Genomic DNA, 22,892 nt, shown 5'->3' on the forward strand with positions numbered 1-22,892 from the left:
ATTAAACAATCGCTCTTTGATAGATAAAATATGAGCCCTAACAGATCTTATCTCTACCTTTTTTTGACTTTGCTTGATATGATATAAATATCTGCATACTTAAGCAAATGTCAAATGTTAAATTATTCTCTTATATTGTTATCATTGGAACATCTTAAGAATTATATACATACCAATTTGATTCAAATAAGCACGTCTAACATCAATTGGGATGCTTCATCCCAACATTTTATGCCTTCTTATTGTGTGAATTAATTTCTAATTTGGGACAACATGCATCTCGTGAGAGTCTTCTTTGATATTATCAGGGAAATTAAGTACTTGGATTTACTTCTCACTTGGAAACGTGGTTTGTGGTGGAACCATAACTTTAGAGATTCTATCGCAATCTTAAGATATGTTGGAGTAAAGTTTTATGTCTCATAATTGTTTATAATGATTCTAAGAATGTTGCGAGTTTATGTTCCATAACTCATTCATGCTTTTTTTCTGGTGGTCGCGAGTCATCATACTTACTTTTCAAAATAGAGACTTGTATAGAGACATGTTTTTTGAGAAGCAAATCAAGCGACAGATATTCTTGTTAAATATAGTTAGCCCTACATAGACATCTTATAACTAAAGAAAAAATAAAAAAATATTTATGAAAGATTCAAAGCAAACATTACATATTTGAAATAGAAATAATGAGTAATCAATATTTTATACTTCAAAATTTATACTTTCAGATAGTATTTTAAACGGTGCATATTTAGCAAGTGTACATTAACAAATATCAGTAACTAATAAGTATCGTAGAATTATAATTCTTTTGTTTACACACAATTTCTTCAAAAATAATTAAAAATTTAGGGCATTACTTCTCCCATCCTAAGTAGTGCTCACACACCCTTGTGAAAAACTAAAAATATCATTGAAATTCAGAAGCGCACTTTCGGACGCACCTCATATAAACAACATCCCTTCGTAAGTGAGTCATACTCTCAATTTTTCAAAAGAAATAGTCTATAAATATATGTCTGAAAAAAATCCAGAAGTATATTCTCGTAAGAGACCCAAAACTTCAATACATTTAATACTATATAGCCTTTTTTGTAACATCTATTGACTCGTAAGTAACAAAGCTAAATCCTCTACAATTGAAAATAAAATAAAAAAGTTACTAGAAAAACCAGATAGAAAAGTTACCAATGATAAATATATATCCAATTGAAATATGTTACTACTTTTCCATGCTTCACTTGGATTCTTGTTATATCACTACTACGAAAAACACATATAACAACGGTCGTGAAAGACCTATAATAACGGTTGAACAACAATTGTAAGGTAAAGTGTGGTTGTAAGTGGGGTATTTAAAATCATGGTCTACTGCTCGTGGTAGTAAACTGGATAGCGCGCTACATATAACCACTGTTATATTAAACAACTGTTGTTGTATGTCTTTTAATAAAATTAAAAAAACAGCATTAAAACAACAACAAGAATAACAAGAACAACAAAAACAAGAATAATAATAATAATAAGAAGAACAACAATAATAAGAACAACAATAAGACAACAATAACAATAAGAACAACAAAAACAATAGTAACAAAAAAAAAACAACAAAAACAACAATTAACATTGCTAACTCGAATCCATATTTTCATTGTCTCATTCAAGTTGGAGAAGAGATGATAGAGTTTTGAAATTTGTTAATGAAAGAAATGATGTTTTTCAAGTTTTGTTTATGAAAGAAATGATGTTTTCGAGTTTGGTTTATTGGAGAAATTGAGTGTCGTAAATGAAAGATGACATTTGGAGGTAGAAGATGCAATTCGTTTAAGTTTTAGGTTTCACGCGGATCACTAATAGTAGTGTCCTAAGCGTTGATAATCATTTAATGGATGACCAAGATTTGTGTTTAGGACACTGAAGAAACTCAATAAACGCGCTACATACAACAAAGGTTGTATTAAATAACTATTATTGTAGGTCTTTTAATAAAATATAAAAAAATACACCAGTAAAACAACAAGATTCGAACTCATGACAACACGCTACATGCAAAAATTATATTAAGCAACCGTTGTTGTATGTCTTTTGATAAAATATAAAAAAATGCAACAGTAGAACAACAACGGCAAGATTCAAGCTCATGACCAGACGTCACTTTTCACCATGATTAGAAGTTCCAACTGTGGTGAAAAGTGGGATTAAATATGAAAATAAAAGAAAACCTCCTAATTGAATAGATTCTACCACGGTGGATCCTTTAACCGTGGTGAAATAAAATTCGATGGTGTTACGAAAGATAAATTTTGTAGTAGTGAATGCAACAACTTCCTTTATTCCACCATGCATTCAAAATTCATTGTATAGGTTTTCATTTGTAATTGGGTAAGTTTCCAATATAAAGCTTTATGAGGGAAACTCGTTGGCCATCACTAGATCAACGACGAACAACCGAGTCTCTCTAAAAGCAAAAAACTAGTATTCATATTTTCATGCACAATGTCAGTCTTGTCAATTTCGCAGAGTATATCAGTTTTTTCAAATTCTACTACACAACATAATCACTATAACTTACATCAATAAACTTTCTAGGTTCTCTCAGTTTATTATTAGCTGATTCAATATCTTTGTAAGTGACAAATCCATAACCTTTGGATTTTTCCGTAGCTTTATCACTAATCACAACCGCGCGCTTTCTCAATTTCTCATACTTTTGAAATTTTTGTGATAGAAAAATACCATACGAAGAAGCAATCTAGAAAGGAGAAAGACTTATAGATCTTTTAGAATATTTGATTCTTAAGATTGCAATAAGATGCACTCACATGATACAAAGTAAATGTGTTATTGAAAATGTGAGTCTCTACGAAATATTCTTTCAGATTTATTTTAGAAGTATATTTATGAACTATTTTTTTACAAAATATGGGTGTTAGTTCAACTAGATTGTTGGCCCGTGCAATGCACGGGTACCTTAGAATTGAAAATTATAATATTTGACTATTATTATTATTATTATTATTATTATTATTTTAATATTAATGTTAATTTAAAATAATTATATAAATATATTATTATGTTATTCTTTAAATCGAATTTAGTGTTTTTTTTATTTTAATAGTTTTTTTAATGACATATTATTTTCACTAAAATATTTATTATCTAATTAAAATTGTCACTTAAATATTAATATATTCTCATATATTTTTAGTATTTCTTAAAATGATGTGGTCATCATTTAAATAAATAAATAATCTACATAAAAGAAAATATATTATTAATGGTATGTATACATAATTATGCAAATTTTAAACTATTGAGATATTATTGTCATTGAAAATTTAGTATTAGATGACAAATATGAGAAATTCAATAAAAATAATTAATTTATATATATATATATATATATATATATATATATATATATATATATATATATATATATATATATATATATATATATATATATATATATATGAAAATACATGGAAAAATGGGATAGACACAAATTTTTAAACAATTTTTTTATAAGTTGACCTATAAATATAAAATATGTATATTTTGTTCTCCTACACAAAAAGAAAGAAAAAAAAATGATTAGCCACATATTTTTTAGACAAACCTTCTATAAGTTTAACTATAACTCTAAAACATGTATATTTCATTCTCATGCACAAAAAATAAAAATAAAAATCAACAATTATGAAGACACATGTCAATTAAAAATATAAAATATAAAAATAATAAAGATTTATATTTTGGGTGTGGATAATGATATACATCTATTAGAGAAAATGAATTTAAAAAAAAAGATGGTATGAATATATGTGAATTAAGAGGAAAAAAAACATCATATCACAAAAATAACAATACATCATGTAATAGAAATAGAAAGATAAGTAATACAATGTTAAACTATTTAAAGTAAGAAATAGTTTTAAGAAAAACTTAAATTATAATAATGTAAATAAATTTCTTTCGCTTAGTTATGTTCTCAATGATTTGTGAGATCATTATATTTTTATGATTTGCTAATTTAATCTCAATCATTTGTGATATCATTGAGAAAAGATAGGACTCTAATCATTTGAGTTATTTTGGTGTTAAAAATGAAAGAATATAAATTAATTTGATCGATTAAGAAGAGATAAGGGGAAAAAATCTTACTCGTATGATATTGTGCCAATTTTAAAAAAATGAATTTGTGAAATAGACGACCAAAGTATAAAAGTGGTGAGCAAATAATATATTTAGGATTAGTCGTAGTTATAATAATTAATAATTATTATTAGGTATTAATATCGATTTAATTTAATAATAATGGAATAAAAATTGCAGAAATATATATATAAATTACTTGTGTTGATTTGTAATTACACGACAATTTACAAACAAATTTTTCCAAGCTCATATCCATTTTCAAGCTAACCACCACCATATATCCCATGGTCTCTAAATTTCTTAGAACTGTGAAATTGTTTTAGCCTACAGATGTTTGGACATTCAACTGCCTATAAAATCCTAATTTAAAGCCAACTTCTTAAAATTAGAAGAAATAATAGTTAGATTAAAAGATAGAAAGAAATCATTTAGAAGCTGAAAGGTTGACAACAATATCAATAGATGACATATTTTAAGGAGCGGAGAAAGGATTATAGAACCTAGACTATTAAATTATCAAAACAAAATTATTCATGCATAAATGATGACTTTTTTCTTGATGTAGCTCTCACTTTTAGTGGAAAGTATTAAACATATCAGTGACCTTATTTGTCTTGCGATTACATTGTTTTCATTTTTTATATACCAGTACTACACTTCCACATTGAATAATGAAATAATGACAACATTATTGTGGTAGCTCCAAAAATCAATTAAACTTATCTTTGATTATTAAAAGATAATTTGTAGTTATAAAAGTATGAATAACGATGAGTTAAAGAAGAGTCTCATAGTAATTATAAATTAAAGAAATTAGAGGTTAGAGATTTCTAATAGCAGAGATTAAAATATGAATTGGTTATTAAAATTTCATATTAATAAAGCTATTAGGTGAGTTGTTGAAAGATTGGTAAAGTTGTTTGTATAAATATAAAACGAAAATTATAATTATAATTATTATTATTATTATTATAATTATTATTATTATTATTATTATTATTATTATTTGTAAATTAAATATTTTTTATAAAAAGAATTAGAATTAGGATAATAAGATATAATAGTGTTAATTGTATATATTATTATTTATAATTGTGGTAGTTCGTTAGTTATTATTATTATTATTAGGTAGATATTATATTATTATTATTATGAATAGTGAATGTTTAATATTATATTATTATTATTATTATTTATAAATTAAAAATTTGTTGTCATAAAAAAAATGAGAATTAGGATATTAAGATATAATAGTATTAATTGAATATATTATGATTATTAATATTATTTATAATTGTGATAGTTAATTATATTATTATTATTATTATTATTATTATTATTATTATTGTTTATTAGTTAGATCTTACATTATTATTAATAATAATGATTTATTATTGTTATTATTATTATTATTTATTATTGTTAGTTACATATTATATTATTATTAATAATGACTTATTATTATTATTAATTATTATTATTATTATTTAAATGTTATTATTAATTGCAGTATTAAATTGGAGTTGGTGTGAATAATTAAAAAAATAATAAAATTAAGAATAACGTATAAAACAATGACAGTAGAATAATAATATAACTGATATGAAATTTAGTCTAATTTTTTATGGACTCTTTATGATATAATAACTACATTGAAAAATTATTAATTAAGTGTAACATATATATGAAGTAATTGCAATAGAATAGCAAGAAAAGACCAAATAAATTAAGAAGTTGAATAAATAACAGTAGATGTTTTTGACACTTAAAAGATTTTTTCCATATAATTAAATCGCACATAAAGTGATGATGTAATATTACATTATTAAGTCATAATGTTTTAAAATTAAAAATTATGATAACTATTTATATATAAATATTATATACAATAGAATAAGAAATATTGTAATTTATTCTTATTAAAAAATATTAATATTATTATTTCTTCTCTAATAGAAAATATTTATATAAATGACTAACGAAATATTGTTAGTGATAAAAAAAATTGGTATGTCAAAATATTTTTAATATTATTTTTTATTCGACAAAATTAGTTATATATTTTCAATTTATTTAATATTTATATTTAAAATAAATATTTATAATTTTTATTATTATTATTAAGAGTATTATTATTATTATTATTATTATTATTATTATTATTATTATTAAAATTTTGAGAATTTTTTTTAGATTAAGTAGATTTTTTATTTAAGTATGAAACATTTTATGAGTTTTATTTTTTGATTTATAATTGTAATTGGAATATGAATATAAATATGAAGAGTATTATATTATAACTCATAAATTATATCAACTTTAATATATTATATAATAATTATATCAATTTTATTATTTTTTTAAAATTTAAAATAAGATTGGATTTTTGTGAGATTGACACATAAGCTTAGATTGTTGTGAGATTGACACATAAGCTAGAGTTTGCTAGGGTTATCATCATTACTTCTTTACATTTATATTAAGTAGATTATGAGTAAATGAAGTACGTTACGAAATACATTTTCGAATCTGAAGAGTATGCCTCTCCACCGCTATGGGTGGCTGAAGTAATTCCCTAAAAGTTGTAGCCTATGTCCATCTTAAATCGGGCTTGGCCCAAATGAAAAGCCCGTACGAAAGCCCATAAACGAAAAGACTACCCAGCAGTTGCACCAGCAACAACCGTCTATTCTCTCTCTCTCTCTCTCTCTCTGTAAATTCCAAGACTCACCAAGAAAGAGAACAAGAGAGTTACAGTGAGAGAATCATCGCCACCGTGTGTTTTATCCCCTCGATGCGCATGCGGTGGTTGCTCCCAAACCCTATCAAAACCCTTTCAAGTATCAACAACCTCCGTTCAATCTCATTTCCAAGTTTCGCTCCTCACTCGCTTTCTTTCCGTTCAAGATCGTCGGTTACAATCCAAATCCCAATGGCAGCTATCCATAACCTCACCGAAGCTGGACTTGCGAAGCGTTTCTGGATCAAGTTCAACCGTGAATCAATCTTCGCTCTGTTCACTCCTTTTGTCATCTCTTTAGCCTCCGGTAACCTCAAGACCGATTCCTTCCGTCATTACATCGCACAAGATGTTCATTTTCTTCGTTCTTTTGCTAAAGCGTAAGTCTCTTTCATGATTGAAATATATAAATGGTGTTTGATTTTGATTTTTGATCTCTGTAGGCAACTATATAGATATATTAGAATCAATGTTGTTAAATAGCTTAGCGGAATGAACAAATTGTTGTTGTTCTGAGATACTCTATTTAGTACAAGATATGGTTAAATTGCGGCGCTAATAGATAGACAAAACTCTAATTAGAATATCTTCCTTATATATATATAAATGGTGTTTGATTTTAATTCTTGATCTCTTAGACAACTGTATAGATATATACTAGAATCGGTGTTGTTAAATAGTTTAGTGGAATGAACAAATTGTTATTGTTCTGAGATACTCTATTTAGTACAAGATATCGGAAAATTTAGGCTATACGGCGCCATAAATTGCTTAGCAAGATTTGAACCAACTTCTATTTTCTGTTATCCGCGATAGATAAAACACTAATAGAATATCTTGGTTGGTGGAAATGAATTTATCTCGCAACTGGAATAATATGATTTTAAATTAAGTGCAGTTGAACTTGAGGATTTTGGAAATGAGTGCAACTGAAAGATCATGCTAATGAAATTTTATTTTATGTCCCCCCCACACACTCTCCTCTTTTTTATCTTTTTTTAAGAGAAGATGAAACTAGTCAAAGGTTATGGTAAGTAACTTGGCTGTTTAAGTTTATTCCTTGAAATTTTTATGATATCATAGTTATGAGTCAGCGGAAGAGTGTGCTGACGATGATGACGATAAGCTCGGACTTTCTCAGTTAAGGAAGGAAGTCTTAGAGGAGCTGAAGATGCACGACTCTCTGGTAAAGGTAAGACATTTTTCCCGGTAACACGAACCTGAATTGGGCCAGGGTTTTTCATCTTGATTATTATAATTCTACCACAAATAAGATATGACATTTTTTCTGGTAACACGGGCCTCAATTGGGCCAGGGTTTTTCATCCTGCTCATTATAATTCTACCACTTTTGTTTTGAAAAACTTGAAACAATTTTTATGCTTAGTAGTGAAGATTTATGTGGTTGGAGGAGTATAACGCTCACGGACATCCATTCCAGTGGAACAATGAAAGAGTACTAAACATTTATTTATCTAGAGGAGAATTGGGTTTTGCCTAAATGCTATATGCTGTTGTTTTTGTTGTTTATAGTGTTTATTTCATGTTTAAGATGAAGTCAACATTTTAAGTTTTAATAAACAAATGTCTCATTTCGTGCTTGCTTCATGAAATTTTCAAACACTATATGCTTGTAATTTTCTCCCCCATTTTCCACCCATACAGCCTATATTATTGTGATTTATATGATAATGGTGTATAGGAATGGGGATTGGACCTTGCCAAAGAGCACAGTATTAACTCTGCAACAGTTAAGTATACAGACTTCCTGTTGGCTACTGCCTCTGGAAAGATTGAAGGATTGAAGAGTTCTGGGAAACTCGCAACACCATTTGAGAAAACCAAAATTGCTGCTTATACTTTAGGTGCCATGAGTCCTTGCATGAGACTTTATGCCTTTCTTGGTGAAAAGATCAAGGAACTTCCGGACTCCAACGGAAGTACTCACCCATATAGCAAATGGATTAACAACTATTCCTCTGATGGTTTCCAGGTTTGTTACATTGACAATAGAACCATACCGTATGGCCTTTGTGGTCAAATATACATTTAGTCATGGTATTCTTGTGCTGCATCTACTCAGTTATTCTTATATTTGAATTCAGGCATCTGCTTTGCGAACTGAAGATTTGCTTGACAAACTAAGTATCTCTTTGACTGGTGAAGAACTCGACGTCATTGAAAAGCTTTATCATCAGGCAATGAAGCTTGAAATAGACTTCTTCAATGCTCAACCACTCTTTCAGTCAACTATAGTACCATTGACTAAAGGACATAACCCTGAAGCAGATCATCTCATGATTTTTTCCGATTTTGATTTAACATGCACCGTTGTTGATTCATCTGCCATTTTGGCAGAAATTGCTATAGTGACAGCACCAAAATCTGACAATCAGCCTGAAGATCAACCAGCTCGAATGTTGTCTTCTGATCTCAGAAATACATGGGGTGTTCTATCCAAACAGTATACAGAAGAATATGAGCAATGTATTGAAAGCATTATGCCAACTAATAGATGTATGGTGTTTTTCTTTATTGTCTCTATGGTCTTTACTGCTTTAGGAAGAATGTGTATTATGCTTAGATTTTATTAGTTTTTTTCTTTGACATTGTATGGTTTGCAGTGGAAAATTTTGATTATAAAGGACTGTCTACGGCACTTCAGCAACTCTCAAAATTCGAGAACTCGGCAAATAATAGGGTTGTTGAGTCAGGGGTTCTCAAGGGTATAAATATAGAAGATATAAAGCGCGCTGGAGAGCGTTTGATCCTTCAAGATGGTTGCACTGACTTTTTTAAGAAAGTTGTTAAGAATGAAAATTTGAATGCCAATGTGCATGTTCTTTCATACTGCTGGTGCGCTGACCTCATTAGATCTGCTTTCTCTTCAGGTACATATTCCTTACCATGTGTTTTGATTTATTTCTCTCTGATGATACTATATTATAAATATTTATTTTTACCTTTAGCTTGTAGAATCAAATAATAGGATACTTTAATCTGAATCAATTGTTTCCTTTTTGCACTCTTGGAGGGTCTAACAAAAACCTGTTTGGGGCTTGGATTAATTGTGAACACATGTTTCCTTTCGCAAGCCAGCTAATTCTGATGTGACCTTATTTTGAATTTTTAATCCATAAATTTGTCATGGATAGAATCTTTTAACTTGTTTCTACTCTACCCATGGTTGTTATAATGGGGTTTTTGCTACTGTGATGCAAAGAAATTGGGGAAATTTTTTTTTTTTTTTAATTTAGCCATCATTAGTTCTTCTTTCATGTTTGCCTTGTTTTTTTTTTTTTTTTTAGTTATCTGTTTGGAACTTATCATATGATTTTCTGTTGAAGTAATTGTTCCATTGTTTCCTAGCTTAGTTGGTCAAATCCTTGCTATCAAATTGAGTGAAGTTGTCAATTGATGATATTTAGTTTTATGTTGTCTTATAATAATTTATTATTGGCAGCTGATTTAAATGAGATGGATGTTCATGCTAATGAGTTCTGTTATGAGGGTTCTATTTCCACTGGTGATATTATTAAGAAAGTGGAGTCTCCCATTGACAAGGTCCAAGCTTTTCGTAATATCTTGAAAAGTTGCAAGAATGATAAGATGAAAATAACCATTTACATTGGAGATTCGGTGGGTGATTTACTTTGTCTACTTGAAGCTGATGTAGGAATTGTGGTTGGTTCAAGCTCAAGCCTTAGGACGATAGGGACACAGTTTGGTGTTTCGTTTGTCCCGTTGTTTTCTGGCTTGGTTAAGAAACAGAAAGAACATAATGAAGGAAGCTCCTCCAATTGGAAGGGTTTATCTGGCATTCTTTACACAGTCTCTAGTTGGGCTGAAGTGCATGCTTTTATTTTGGGTTGCTAGTGTTATTTTGTCTCATGCACCCAAATTCATGCTAGGTTAAAAGAAAGAAACATATATACAGTGCAATACGAATACACAAGCAGGTGGCTAATTTTATAAGTGGCCACAAATTTTCTGCTGTCTCTCTTATTTCTCTTTTAGGATGATGCAATTCAGAGATATGGTGCTGTTCTGATTAATGGATACACTGTAATCAGGGTATCTACAATTTCCTGGAATTTTCTCTAGAGCTTCTTTGACGCATCTGGTTGCAAGTTATTGTTGATATTTCAGACAGCAATCTTTCAAATGCTTGTTAGATCAGGACACAATTCACACTTTGAAATGTTGTACTGGTAATTAGTAGCCTACTGCTGTTCCATAATTTTAAGGATTCAGCAGAAAGATCCTGTGTATTTTAGTTAACTCCTTGGAATGCTTATGCATAAATGTTCATTTTTTGGGTACACTTTTCATTCTTTTTAAATGATTTTTGATTGCTTGATTAGTATAAACCAATGGTTCTAATTAATTCCAGTAGATTAGGTGGACTTCTATGCATGTTCCCAACTCTTGGTACATTAAAAAGTCAATCATAAATAAAAGTCTACGCAGAGAAAATAATGGAATGGTATAATTATTAATGCGTATTATTGATGAAGGAAATTTAATACTTTCAATATAAACTTTCTATAAACTAGGCTAATTATATCATTTTCTATAAATTTTAATGACAATCTTTTCAATTATATTTTGTCTCCTCTTAGATTTTATATCTCTACGTGTATATACTTAAGCAAAATTTGTTTTTCTCTCTTAAAATGCCCAAGAACATAATCATAGTTATAGTTATGATGAAAAAGGTGCACAGTATATAGATTATTATAGCTTATTCAATTCAAATTAGGTGTTTGATTTAGTTTTTGAAAGAGGCAAAAGTAATTATATAGATATGGAGTAGATTTTGGGATGATTTTGAATGTAAATTGTGTATGTTAGATTTTGTTTTTAGAAGGGACAACAGTATTTTAGAGATATAGAATAGATTTTGGAATGATTTTGAGTTGTTAGGATCATATAATTGATTCTTCCTCTAAACTTGATTTTAATAACTTGATTTTAATTGAAGTTAAAATTTCTTTTTCAACTGCATGAAGTCAACCAAAACCTTATTGAGTTGCTTGTTTGAATGAGCAGCGTCAGCAGGGCCGATCCAACCTGTTTAGAGGTCTAAAATAAATTTTAAAGTGAGGTCTTTAAAATGTATTTTAAAACATTAATTTTGTGGTTGTTAAGAGTTGAACTCAAGACCAAAAAGAAAAAAGACCTATATTTTACTAACTCAACTACATTAATATATGCAACTTTAGTGTCATTGTATATTTTTATAACTAAATCAAAAAATATTTAAAATATTTTTTAAATCTAAATTTTTGAGGCGTAAAACCCTAGCTTTGGTAGTTTGACCCTTGGACCGGTTCCGAGCATCAGCATGCCGTAAGTGATATACCATCCACCTTCTTAACTATTTGCATTTTCAGTTTTTTCGATATGCTCTATTAGAGAAAACAAAATTCCACGTAAATGATTCGAGGCAAAGTTTTTGGTAAAATAAAATTGACAAAGAATTCTTTTAAGAAATATGGACGAATCTATTCAATTCTATAAAACTGATTTATAAGATAAATACTACAAAACTGATTTATAAGATAAAGAATATTTTTTATTTTTAAGAATATTTCAGATCATATATTACTTAGTAGCCTCTTAAAAAATCCATAACTTTAAAGTTGTATATTTTATAGTCATTGATAATGCAACATGTGTTGTTGTCCGTACAGTTTTTGTTGTTGTATATATGTTGTCCGTTTTGTAGTCGCACCAATGGTGCCTCTGGTTTGTGATTGATGGCTATAATTTTATATTTACACGTGTTGAGTGCTCCATAGTACAGTTGGATAATGGGCAATTAGCACTATAAAGAGATTTTATCCTTTCACTTTTAAAATCTGACTGGACAAATCTGAATTAAATATGAATCTGATTGGATTGAGTATTTTTTCAGTTTGGACAAGAACCGAACTAAACTAATAAAATTTGATGACAATTGATTTGAGCATCGAATTTTAAAATTTGACTAGAGTTTTAGGATATAATTAAAATCAGATCTTCTCAGTGCTCTACCAAGGAGAGGGACACCCAGATATTTGCCAAGTGATTGTGTTTCATTGAAGCCAGAGATATCAGCCAATTTACGACGAACAAACACATAAGTTTTTGTAGAGAAAAAAATGCTTGTTTTATCAATACTCATTTGTTGACCAGACAGAAGATAAAATTGATTAACCATATCAAGCACACACTGCATTTGAACTTCAGTAGCTTGACCGAACAATAAGAGATCATTTGCAAACATATCATGAGATATGAGAGGACCATTTCTACCCGCTTTCATAGTTTTCCAAAAGCATTGCTCCACACTATGAAAAATAAGATGGGACCATTTATCCATATAAAAAAATAAAGAGGTATAGAGAAACAATGTCTCCTTGTCTGATACCTCTCTAAGGTTAAATTTTTTTTGTTCTAGTTCCATTCCATTTTACATTAGTAGTCACAGTTATAATAGAGATCTTAATAATAGTGATTAGCTCCAAAGCTTTATCCTATCATAGTGGTATATAGAGTTGCTCCAACAGGACATCCCAACCTTAGACCGCCTATTAAGCAATACCGAATGTACACAAACACACAACTACTCAAAGTAGGTCGTAGAAGATGAGAAGAAATAACTATTTATTCGCATAAAAAAGGCTTCCCTCAAAAGTACTAAACAAACCATAACTCAACATTGTCGGTCATTGCTTAGGAGGAAAGTGTTCCAGTATATTCCAAAAGTCTAACCCATTTTTACCATTATCATGTAACGTCTATCAAGGACTCTTGAATAGACTTTCAAATCCATCCAAATTCCAAAACCCCTAGAAGGCATCCTAGAAAATTCATGTTCGAAAAATGACCCAAAAAACAAGAGATCCACGAGATGGTCTCGCCCTAGTACCGTAGCAGCTCATAGCCTATCGAACTTCCTACGGACTCTCAAATCATATGCAAAGATATACTAGCATCACTCGGCTGACGTCATAAAAAAAAAACAAAAGTCGTTAAAGCAAGTATATACAAAAAAAAGTTGATTTAGGAGGTAGAGATTTTTCATTGTGTATTCAGGCGGAAGTATCCCTTATTAATAGTTTCATTGTCTACTAAAAAAAATATTGAGGAACCTTAAGATTAGATCTTTCCTAAAAACATACTTGATCAAAGCTGGCAATACTGTGGAAAACTAAGGATTTCAAGTCTTTGAAAACCTAAAGATCCTACTATAAAGGAGGATATGACTAGTAAATTAGAAGCACACAATATTCTAACTCTAAAATTTCACACTTACATGTAAATCGCGTGAATCAAAAAGGTCTGTTTCTGAATCAAAATAATGAATTCAATTTTGATCTAAAGTTATGGCTGGTCAATTAGGAAACTTGAAATCATCTATCAAAACCAACACCAATCCTGCTTTCATATTCATACATACTTTCTATAAAGCTTTACTTTCTCATGAAAGAGAAAACCACTTTACTTGAGAAGAAGGATTAATCTATGGTTTTTGTCCAAATTTTTCATTCTTTTTATCAAGGTCCATAAAAGTGACTTTATAAATTATACTTTAAATTTTTTAGGAGATTATCAAATTTCACCCAACAGAATGCACTTGAGTCCAACAGCTGGTGAGTGAGGTCCACCATGTTATAAACACAAATTTGTCTGTCCAACATCCTTGGTCCAAACCAAATTAAATCATTCTTCAACATTAATAATTTGGTTTTTTTTTTTCCTATAATTAATATTTAACATGACTCAAAGATGATTATCTATCTCAAAAAAAAAAAAAAAAAAGAATCTATATAAAGAAAAAAAAGAAGAGATTCCAACTAGCTATCAGTGTAAAAGATATACATAATAGAATATTCCTTCTATGTTTGTACTAGAATAATTCCATACACATGGAGATCACTACATTACATACACAAACACAAACACAACAAACCACTCCTTATATAATACTATAATAATAATGACATTTGTGTATTCACACATAGAATATTATTAAGTCCATTGATTCATCCTTATTTCTCTACCTTATATACTCAGCTCTCAGAAATATATCACATCCTTTTCTCTTCTTGTTCTTCTTCTAACTAGTGCAGCAGAAAAACATCATGATGATGATCTTAGGGTTGAGGAGAGCAACAAAGCTTTGGTTGAAGATGTTGTTGGATCCATGGCCAGATGATGAAACAAGAAAGTGATGAGATAAGAAGTATGCCCTCTAGGCAAGTCTGATGCTTGGCTTTTCATCTATCTTGGTTGGTTTAATTTGATGAGCAAATCAACTAAGGCATGGAGTTGATTAATGTTTATTGTTGTATTGTAGTATATATATCATGTTATATATATATATATATATATATATATATATATATATATATATATATATATATATATATATATATATATATATATATATATATATATATAATATGATATTATTATAAGTTATCTATTTCACTATGTATTTGAAACAGCACTTCTCCCTTTCACTGTTGGGATGATGATTTATATTTTATGTAGCCTTCTCTGTCTGCTATGCCATAGATGCATTTTTATATTAATATTTTGTATAAATAATCAGAAATCAGTTTAATTTCTTGTTTCTGTTCTTAATTTGCCACAATTGTGTATCTACATAAAATCTTTCTTTGTATCTTTTTGAAGCCAAAGGAAGATATTATGGTTTAGAGTGTGAGTGCTGGTACTGTTTTGAAGCTGGATCAAGATGTGTTTCTAAACAATCCAATAGAAAAAAAAAAGAAAAAGTAAAAGTGAATCAATGAAGTTTTGATTTTGAAAAAGAAAATATAGCGCAATAATTATCATTATGGTGTTATATTACTAAAAAACATGTAAGCACTAAGCACTATCATAGGATAACATAACAGAGTTTATACATGCAGTGTTTTGATGAATAATATTTTAGTTTTTAAGAGATAATTTTTTTAAAAATTAATATTTAAAGATAAACATATGTCAATTTTATACTTGAAAATTTTCACACAAAAAGTTTTTTTTTTTATAACTAATGATAGAGTATTAGGGATATTCTAATCCCATATAGAAAAGAAGTTAATTAAGAGTGCACTATAGATTGTTCACTTTTTATATCCAACAACCATGGCGCGTCCGAATTGTATTTTGCATTTTAAGTTAAGAAAATTAATTATAAAGAAATGAATGATCTTTATCATTATTTTTCTTCTTTTTGATTCAATAATAATATAATTTTATTCATGTATTTGTTCTTAGTAATATAGTAGAGATTTTGTGTAACTCTTCTTCCGAGCATATTTATTTGAGATAATTTATTTTTGGGTAACGTTAACATGTGTTCTTAGGACAATAGGACACATGATAAGAACTAGTAAATAAAGAAAATTTATCTTGGAAATTGTGTATTAAATTTATTACAATTATATAATTATTTATTTTTATTATATTTTTTAAGATAAACTTTCTATTTGTAGGTTTCTTAATATATGCCCTAAAGGCAAATGTTAGCATTACCCTTTACTTTTTAGATTCATTTATCAATTGATGTAGTACATTAATTATTCAATGAATCTAAAAAGTATCTGTCTCTTAGAAATTGGACCGGAGGGTGTATAAGTCAAGCAAAAGTCATAAGTAAGTAATTTGTAAAGAACACGATGCTTAACCCAACCCTAGGTTGATATATATAGTCCTTCATGACTAAACAAAAAATGTCGAGTCTTGAGGTTATTTCCTCGACTATGATCAATGTGACACTACTTCAAGGGTAACGTGGTGGATGACTAAATTTCGAATTTATCCCAAGACGCGGCAATTTCACTCATGTGCCGCGCTCATGACCTAGATCGTCTAACCTGCTAAAGTCTCTTGTACTTCACATGTGGATGTAAGTGATTATGTCAAGTGAGATAACGTTAAATGGACCGGAGCTATAATATTTGTGACAGTCCACAACCCCCCAAACATAAAACATGTAAAGGCGAAATGGCTAAAGAGAAACAATGGTCCACAACCCCCAATCACAAAGCTTGTAAGGGCGAAGTGGTTCAAGAGAGAAATAATGGTCCATAACCCATAAAGCATGACGCTTGTAAGAGATAAGTGGTTAAATAGAAACATAACAATCCACAAATCCTCAAACATGAGGCATGTAGAAGCGGCATGGTTAAATACATGGAGTTGTAGATGTTCACTTTTCGCATGTTTGATGTAGAGATAACCATAACCATGTGATTAAGATCATTTTAGACTTCCAAATCGGATGGCTCTTAATGAAGACCTTTCATTTTTCCTTTTAAAATGGTTATGACTGATTAAGCTTCTTGAGATCCATTTAGGCGAATCCCTTCATTGAGTGCATGCTTGTAAGCATATCCCTTAATCTTCTGACAAAACAATAATGGATATTTGTTTCGAGGACCCATTCACTCCTTGAAGGTGTTTCTATATTGGCAGTATTTTGTGATAAAACATTCATGATGCATGTATGTGGAATTATGCAGGATCGTGTGTTTGAACCAGTAAAACTTTTCAAATGGATGTCATGCTTGATGTCTTGACATTGGAATCTGACAGAAGTAGCTGTCATCTTTTAGTTGTGAGGTTTCCTTTTCTGTCTCAGGACTCTTTAGGAAACTATATATTGTGCGATGTTTGTCTTATGCTAAAATTGATTGAATCACAACGTATGTGATCATCCTGACGATGTGGAAATTAGTTTTACATGGGTAACCCTAATTTATGTATGAAAGGCCCATGGCCCAAGTTCTTCTGCCAGCTGACTATATATCGACTGCAAATCCTACTTTCAGTGGCAGAGTTTCAGAGCATAAAAAATTAGTAAACTCTCTGTGTTTCCATCGTGGGTGTTCCTTGTGATCCAAACAATTATCATGTTGATAATTGTTGTGGAGTAGTGTATCCATAACTAGGGATTGTGAAGAACTGTTGTTCTGTTTTTTGTTTCTTGTGATCCACGATTTTATCTTTGATGATTGCGTTGGAATGAGTTTGTGTTTTTGTTGTGTCACTCTAAGCTTTTAAGCACGAGTGTGTGTCTCTTGATTGAAGCTTTTAAGTAGATTAAGGTGTGTTTTTGAAGAGTGTCTTCTATCTGTAATTGTTTATTGTGTTGTGTATCACTGCTGTGATTGAGGGGGAGTGGAATGGAGATATTCCATATCTAGGTAGAACCTAGGTAGAAGGGTCATTGGGTAGTGATTAAGTGAGGAGTTGTAAACTGGGAGTTTAGATCTGAATTGATACTGCTAATAGTGGACTTCATCCCTGGCTTGGTAGCCCCCAGAGTAGGTTGTTTGAACCGAATTGGGTAAACAATTATGTGTGTTATTTACTGTTTTATGCTGTTTATTATTAGTCTGTACTGCGTAATTGTGGATGTCATAACATCCAGTTTGACATCGAGCGTGTGTTACTAGAATTTTCAATTGGCATCAGAGCAGGCACCCTGCCTGTTTACATCTAGGTGAGATCTAGGGATAACAAAATTCTGGTACTATGAACAAGAATAAAGAGGACATTGCACAATATGTCACAACACTAACGAGTGCTTGTGAATCTGATGATGATTCCAGTGAAGATGAATTAACCTTTGATGAGCTTGCAACCTCCTACAAAGAGCTATATGCTAAAAGTACTGAAGTATGTAAGCAAGTGGAGAAGCAAAAGAGGCTAATAAAGGAGTTAGAAACTGAAAAGAAAGAACATCTTGCAACCATAGAGTCACTCAATAATGAGATCAGCATGCTAAACTCCAAGATAGATCAAATGTCAAAATCTGTCAGAATGTTAAACTCTGGAACTGACCCTCTGGAAGAGATAATGCAAATTGGACAGAGATCAGGAGACATGTCTGGAATAGGATTTGTGGGAAGATCAGAATCCATCTTAGGTCTCAAAAGTCCAAAACCTGAAGTTCTCATTCCAGGTCGGATGTATAGACCAATGTCACGACATCATAAGGACAGAAGGATAAATCATGGTAGGAGGAAATTTAATCAATGGAGATGTCATCACTGTGGAAGATTTGGTCACATAAAACCTTTTTGTTTTAGATTGTATGGCTATCCCAATCAGTTCCGTCAAAAGAAAACCAAGCAAAGCGGCCCAGTCAAGAAACAACAATGGGTTCCTAAAGGCATTGCCTTAATGGCTCACACTCCCCTGCGAGTATCATCAAAAGAAGACAGGTACTTTGATAGCGGCTGCACAAAACACATGACAGGTACAAGAAATCTGTTAATAGATGTCAATCCTCATTCCTCTAACTATGTCACGTTTGGAGATGGAGGAAAAGGAGAAATCCAATGGATTGGAACTCTAGAATATCCTAAAGGTCCAAACCTGAATAATGTTCTTCTGGTAAAAGGACTGACTGTGAATCTAATTAGCATCAGTCAACTGTGTGACCAAGGCTTCAATGTCAAATTCACTAAGAATGAATGCATTGTCACAAATGGAGACCATATGGAAGTCATGAGGGGCTCTAGGTCTAAAGAAAACTGCTACTTATGGGAACCTAGTATTTTAAACTGTTCCTCCAAAGACTCCATGACCAAGAAAGAGATCGAGGAAGATCAACAAGAAAGATCAGTTGAAAATATAGCTGAAAATTTGAGAGAATCAGATAAAGAAGCAACTTCCAACAATCTCACGGCAAGAGAACTTGCTACCATTCTCTCTGAAAACTATCTAAGAAATGAGAGATTATATGCAAGAATGTTAGGGGATAGAAGTACTTACACTCTCCTTCAAGAAGAAAACATAAGTCTTCGGTCAAACATTGATGCTCTGAAAGAGGAGTTGTTGAACAAATCTCACAACAAGGATGGAGAAGTAAGAAATCAGACTTACTTGATAGAATAAATGATGCCTAATCAAAGGATACAACATAAAAGGCAACATCAAGAAAGGAGTAAATATTTCCCATATAAGAGATGCTATCAATGTGGCAGGACAGATCACTTGAAGTCCACATGTCCTGAAGCCCATGATCTTACCAGAAGGATGATATATCAACAAAGGAATCCCTTAAAAGCTGAACCATTTCTCCTCGAGCTAAGTGATGAAACTGAGCATCCAAGTTTAAATACAAAGATTTCAGGAAGAAAAATAAACAGTGTAAAAAGGAGAAGACCGTATCAAACTTCTAAAACTCGGTATGAAAGAAAAACTGGAAACGGATACTAAGAAGAGATATTCAAAACCCTCTTTGTAAAAATTGAAGGTGAAAAACTGATGCTGTCTGAAAACAATATCACTCAGAATGTCATGAAATTGTACTATGAGAGGGGTAATAATGTGTCAAAGAAGATCACCCAACTCATCAGAACCAAGCACATGAAAACAACATGTCTCTCTCCTAGGAACCTTGCAGCTAACAAGGTTTATATCACAAAGCATGAAACTTCTAAGCTACCAAGTGGAGACATCCTTCCTGAGAATCTAAGCACCCCCCATGTTGAAGTCTTGAAGAACAAATTAGGTATTTACTCCTGTGAAGCGTTATAGCAATTAAAGTGTCTAGGGAACTATTTTTGGAACAAAGAAAATAACTCAGATTTAATGATTGGTCAAATTTTAAATTCCCTCCTCCATGTACAACCCTTCCCTCTATTCGTTTATTTCCACTTTGCTGGTCTCTTACACTTCTCCCATCTCTTGTCCGACACAAAAAACAACCAGACACTCAGATCGTCTCCCACATCTTCCTCAATGTCTCAACAATCTATTCCTCAGTCTTCGTCAAAAATTTCCACTTCTGCTACTCATGAACAAGACGCCTCCAATACTCCCATTAACCCTAGTGAGATTCTTGAAGTCACTCCTTTGCAGATGGTAACTCCTTTCGATCTCGTGACAAAACGACCCAGAACAATGCATGCACGAAGAACCAAAGAGACTGCAAGAAGACCTAGAAATCCCAACTCTGGTCAGACCTCTCAATCATCTGTTCCTTCCTCTAAGGAAGAGCCAACCAAAGAAGGCTCAAGGTCTAATCACATCGAGATTGTCAAAATTGTTACCCAAATCCTAAATGAGGAGAATGTTTCATCCAAGATCCCTGGTCCTGAGAATCCTGTGCTTCCTAAGTCAAATGTCATTGGGCATGTTAGTGACACCGTTGACACCTGTGTTCCAACAAATGATGAAATGAATGAAAATGTGCATGTGAGTGACAAGAAAAGAAATGATGTTAGTGTTGATCGCTTTGAAATTCCTGATGGTGCTGAATACAATGAAGAGATCCTCAACATTGTTTTTACTAGCACGTGTGTAAATCACACTGAAAAGGGCCAAACTGAAGACAAAGAACCAGAGAAAACTCAGACTGACAAAGTAATCAATCTTGATGATCTCTCTGATGATGACCTGGTTGCTTCCATCAATCCAAGCATAGCCAGAAGGCTAATGAGGAGGAAATAAAAGCAAGTTGTAGCTGAGGTCTCTCAGAAAAAGAAGGCAGTAGCTAAGTGTGTTTCTGTTGGACCAAAGAAGGCATGGAGAAAAGTGGTGCCTAAGAAGAGAAAGGCCACAAGCAGTTCTGAGAATGAGTCAGATTCTGATGTTGCTGCGGATGTCAATGACATTCATCTTAAGAAGAAGGTCTCTAATAGAAAGCTGGCTGCTAGTGTTCCTGAAGTTCCTATTGATAACATTTCCTTTCACTATCCCTCCAGTGTACTCAGATGGAAATTTGTCTATCAGAAAAGACTGGCCTTAGAGAGAGAACTTGCTCAGAATGCTCTTGAGTATGATGAGATTATGAATCTTATTCATGAAGATGGACTAATGAAGACTGTGACTCATCTATCTAAGTGTTATGAAATCCTGGTGAAGGAGTTCATTGTGAATCTTCATGAAAACTGCGGCAATAAGGAAACTGAGGAGTATTTAAAAGTGTTTGTTAGAGGAAAATGTATTAACTTCTCGCCCATTGTGATCAACAAATTTCTGGAAAGGTCTAATCAAGCTCATCCAGAACTTGAAGTGTCTGATAATCAAATGTGCAAAGAGATTACAGCTAGTCAGGTGAAGACATGGCCTTTCAAAGGGAAGTTGACGGTGAGCAAACTAAGTGTGAAATATGATGTGCTTCACAGGATTGGAGCTGCCAACTGGGTACCAACTCAACACAAGTCTACAATTTCTGCTCTCCTAGGTAAATTCATCTTTGCTATTGGTACTAAATCCAAAGTTGATTATGGAACTTATATTTTTAAGCAAACCTTAAAGCATGCTGGTAGCTATAGTGTCAAAGGTCCCATTGCTTTCCCTTCCCTCATCTGTGGAATCATCTTGAAACAATTTCCCAATATTTTGACTAACAAAGATTTTGTGTGCAAAAGAGCAAGTCCTTTAATCTTCCATCATAAGCTCTTCCAAGGAACTCATGTTCATGATGTTAACAAAACTTCGTCTGGACCATCAAATGAAAGCACCATTATGAGCAAAACTGCCATGATTGCTTTGCTCCGAGAGACCTGTAAGGAGCTGGAGTCCAAAAAATTGGCTCTTGAAAGATTGATCAGCTCTCTTGAAACGAGTGAAAGTGCTAAATCTGCATATACTGATGTGGCAGAACAGGGTGAAGATGATGGTGGATCAGACAGTGAGATTGAGCCAGAAGCCAGTCCTGAAGATGGCACTGATAACAGTGTAAAATTCAGTAGCTCTGAGTCTGAAGACTAAAGCAAGTGTGGATGGGAGTTCTAAGAATTCTTTGGCAACATTTCTGGTAAAAAGGGGGAGAAATGATATTGGTTTGGTTGATATTGTAATGATGGTACTATGTTTTTGTTTTGTGTTTTGTTTTGGACATCTAATTTGTGTAAGCTGGATGAATCTTTAGTTAACTGATATCTGCTGGTAAGCTGCTTTTAATTCCACAATCTTCTTTATTTGTGTGTTTTCTCTCTGCTGCAAAGAATCTCTGATATCATGGTAACATAAT

At 31.4% G+C, this 22,892-nt stretch overlaps 2 protein-coding genes across 2 annotated transcripts; both read left to right on the forward strand.

Moving 5' to 3' along the window:
- The first annotated feature begins 6,831 nt into the window (after positions 1–6,831).
- On the forward strand, positions 6,832–11,222 carry LOC131644163 (bifunctional TH2 protein, mitochondrial). Its single transcript, XM_058914588.1, has 6 exons — positions 6,832–7,278; positions 7,982–8,090; positions 8,601–8,891; positions 9,004–9,415; positions 9,523–9,789; positions 10,362–11,222. Exons 1-6 carry the CDS (start codon positions 6,953–6,955, stop codon positions 10,772–10,774), a joined length of 1,818 nt encoding a protein of 605 aa, XP_058770571.1. The 5' UTR covers positions 6,832–6,952; the 3' UTR covers positions 10,775–11,222.
- A 9,431-nt stretch (positions 11,223–20,653) lies between these two features.
- LOC131653697 (uncharacterized) lies at positions 20,654–22,630 on the forward strand. The gene is made up of 2 exons (XM_058923961.1): positions 20,654–21,277; positions 21,392–22,630. The coding sequence occupies exons 1-2, from the start codon at positions 20,654–20,656 to the stop codon at positions 22,628–22,630; spliced, it is 1,863 nt and encodes a 620-aa protein (XP_058779944.1).
- The last annotated feature ends 262 nt before the right edge of the window (positions 22,631–22,892 follow it).

The sequence above is a fragment of the Vicia villosa genome, linkage group LG1 (assembly GCF_029867415.1).
Source record: "Vicia villosa cultivar HV-30 ecotype Madison, WI linkage group LG1, Vvil1.0, whole genome shotgun sequence".
Taxonomy (NCBI): domain Eukaryota; kingdom Viridiplantae; phylum Streptophyta; class Magnoliopsida; order Fabales; family Fabaceae; genus Vicia; species Vicia villosa.

Bases quoted from the DNA above. Each gene is read 5' to 3' on its own strand.
- LOC131653697 (XM_058923961.1), top strand. From the start codon at position 20,654: ATGTCTCAACAATCTATTCCTCAGTCTTCGTCAAAAATTTCCACTTCT. The intron at 21,278-21,391 runs GTAATCAATCTT...GAGGTCTCTCAG, and splicing joins AGAAAACTCAGACTGACAAA to AAAAAGAAGGCAGTAGCTAA.
- LOC131644163 (XM_058914588.1), top strand. From the start codon at position 6,953: ATGCGCATGCGGTGGTTGCTCCCAAACCCTATCAAAACCCTTTCAAGT. The intron at 8,091-8,600 runs GTAAGACATTTT...AATGGTGTATAG, and splicing joins TGCACGACTCTCTGGTAAAG to GAATGGGGATTGGACCTTGC. The intron at 8,892-9,003 runs GTTTGTTACATT...ATTTGAATTCAG, and splicing joins ATTCCTCTGATGGTTTCCAG to GCATCTGCTTTGCGAACTGA.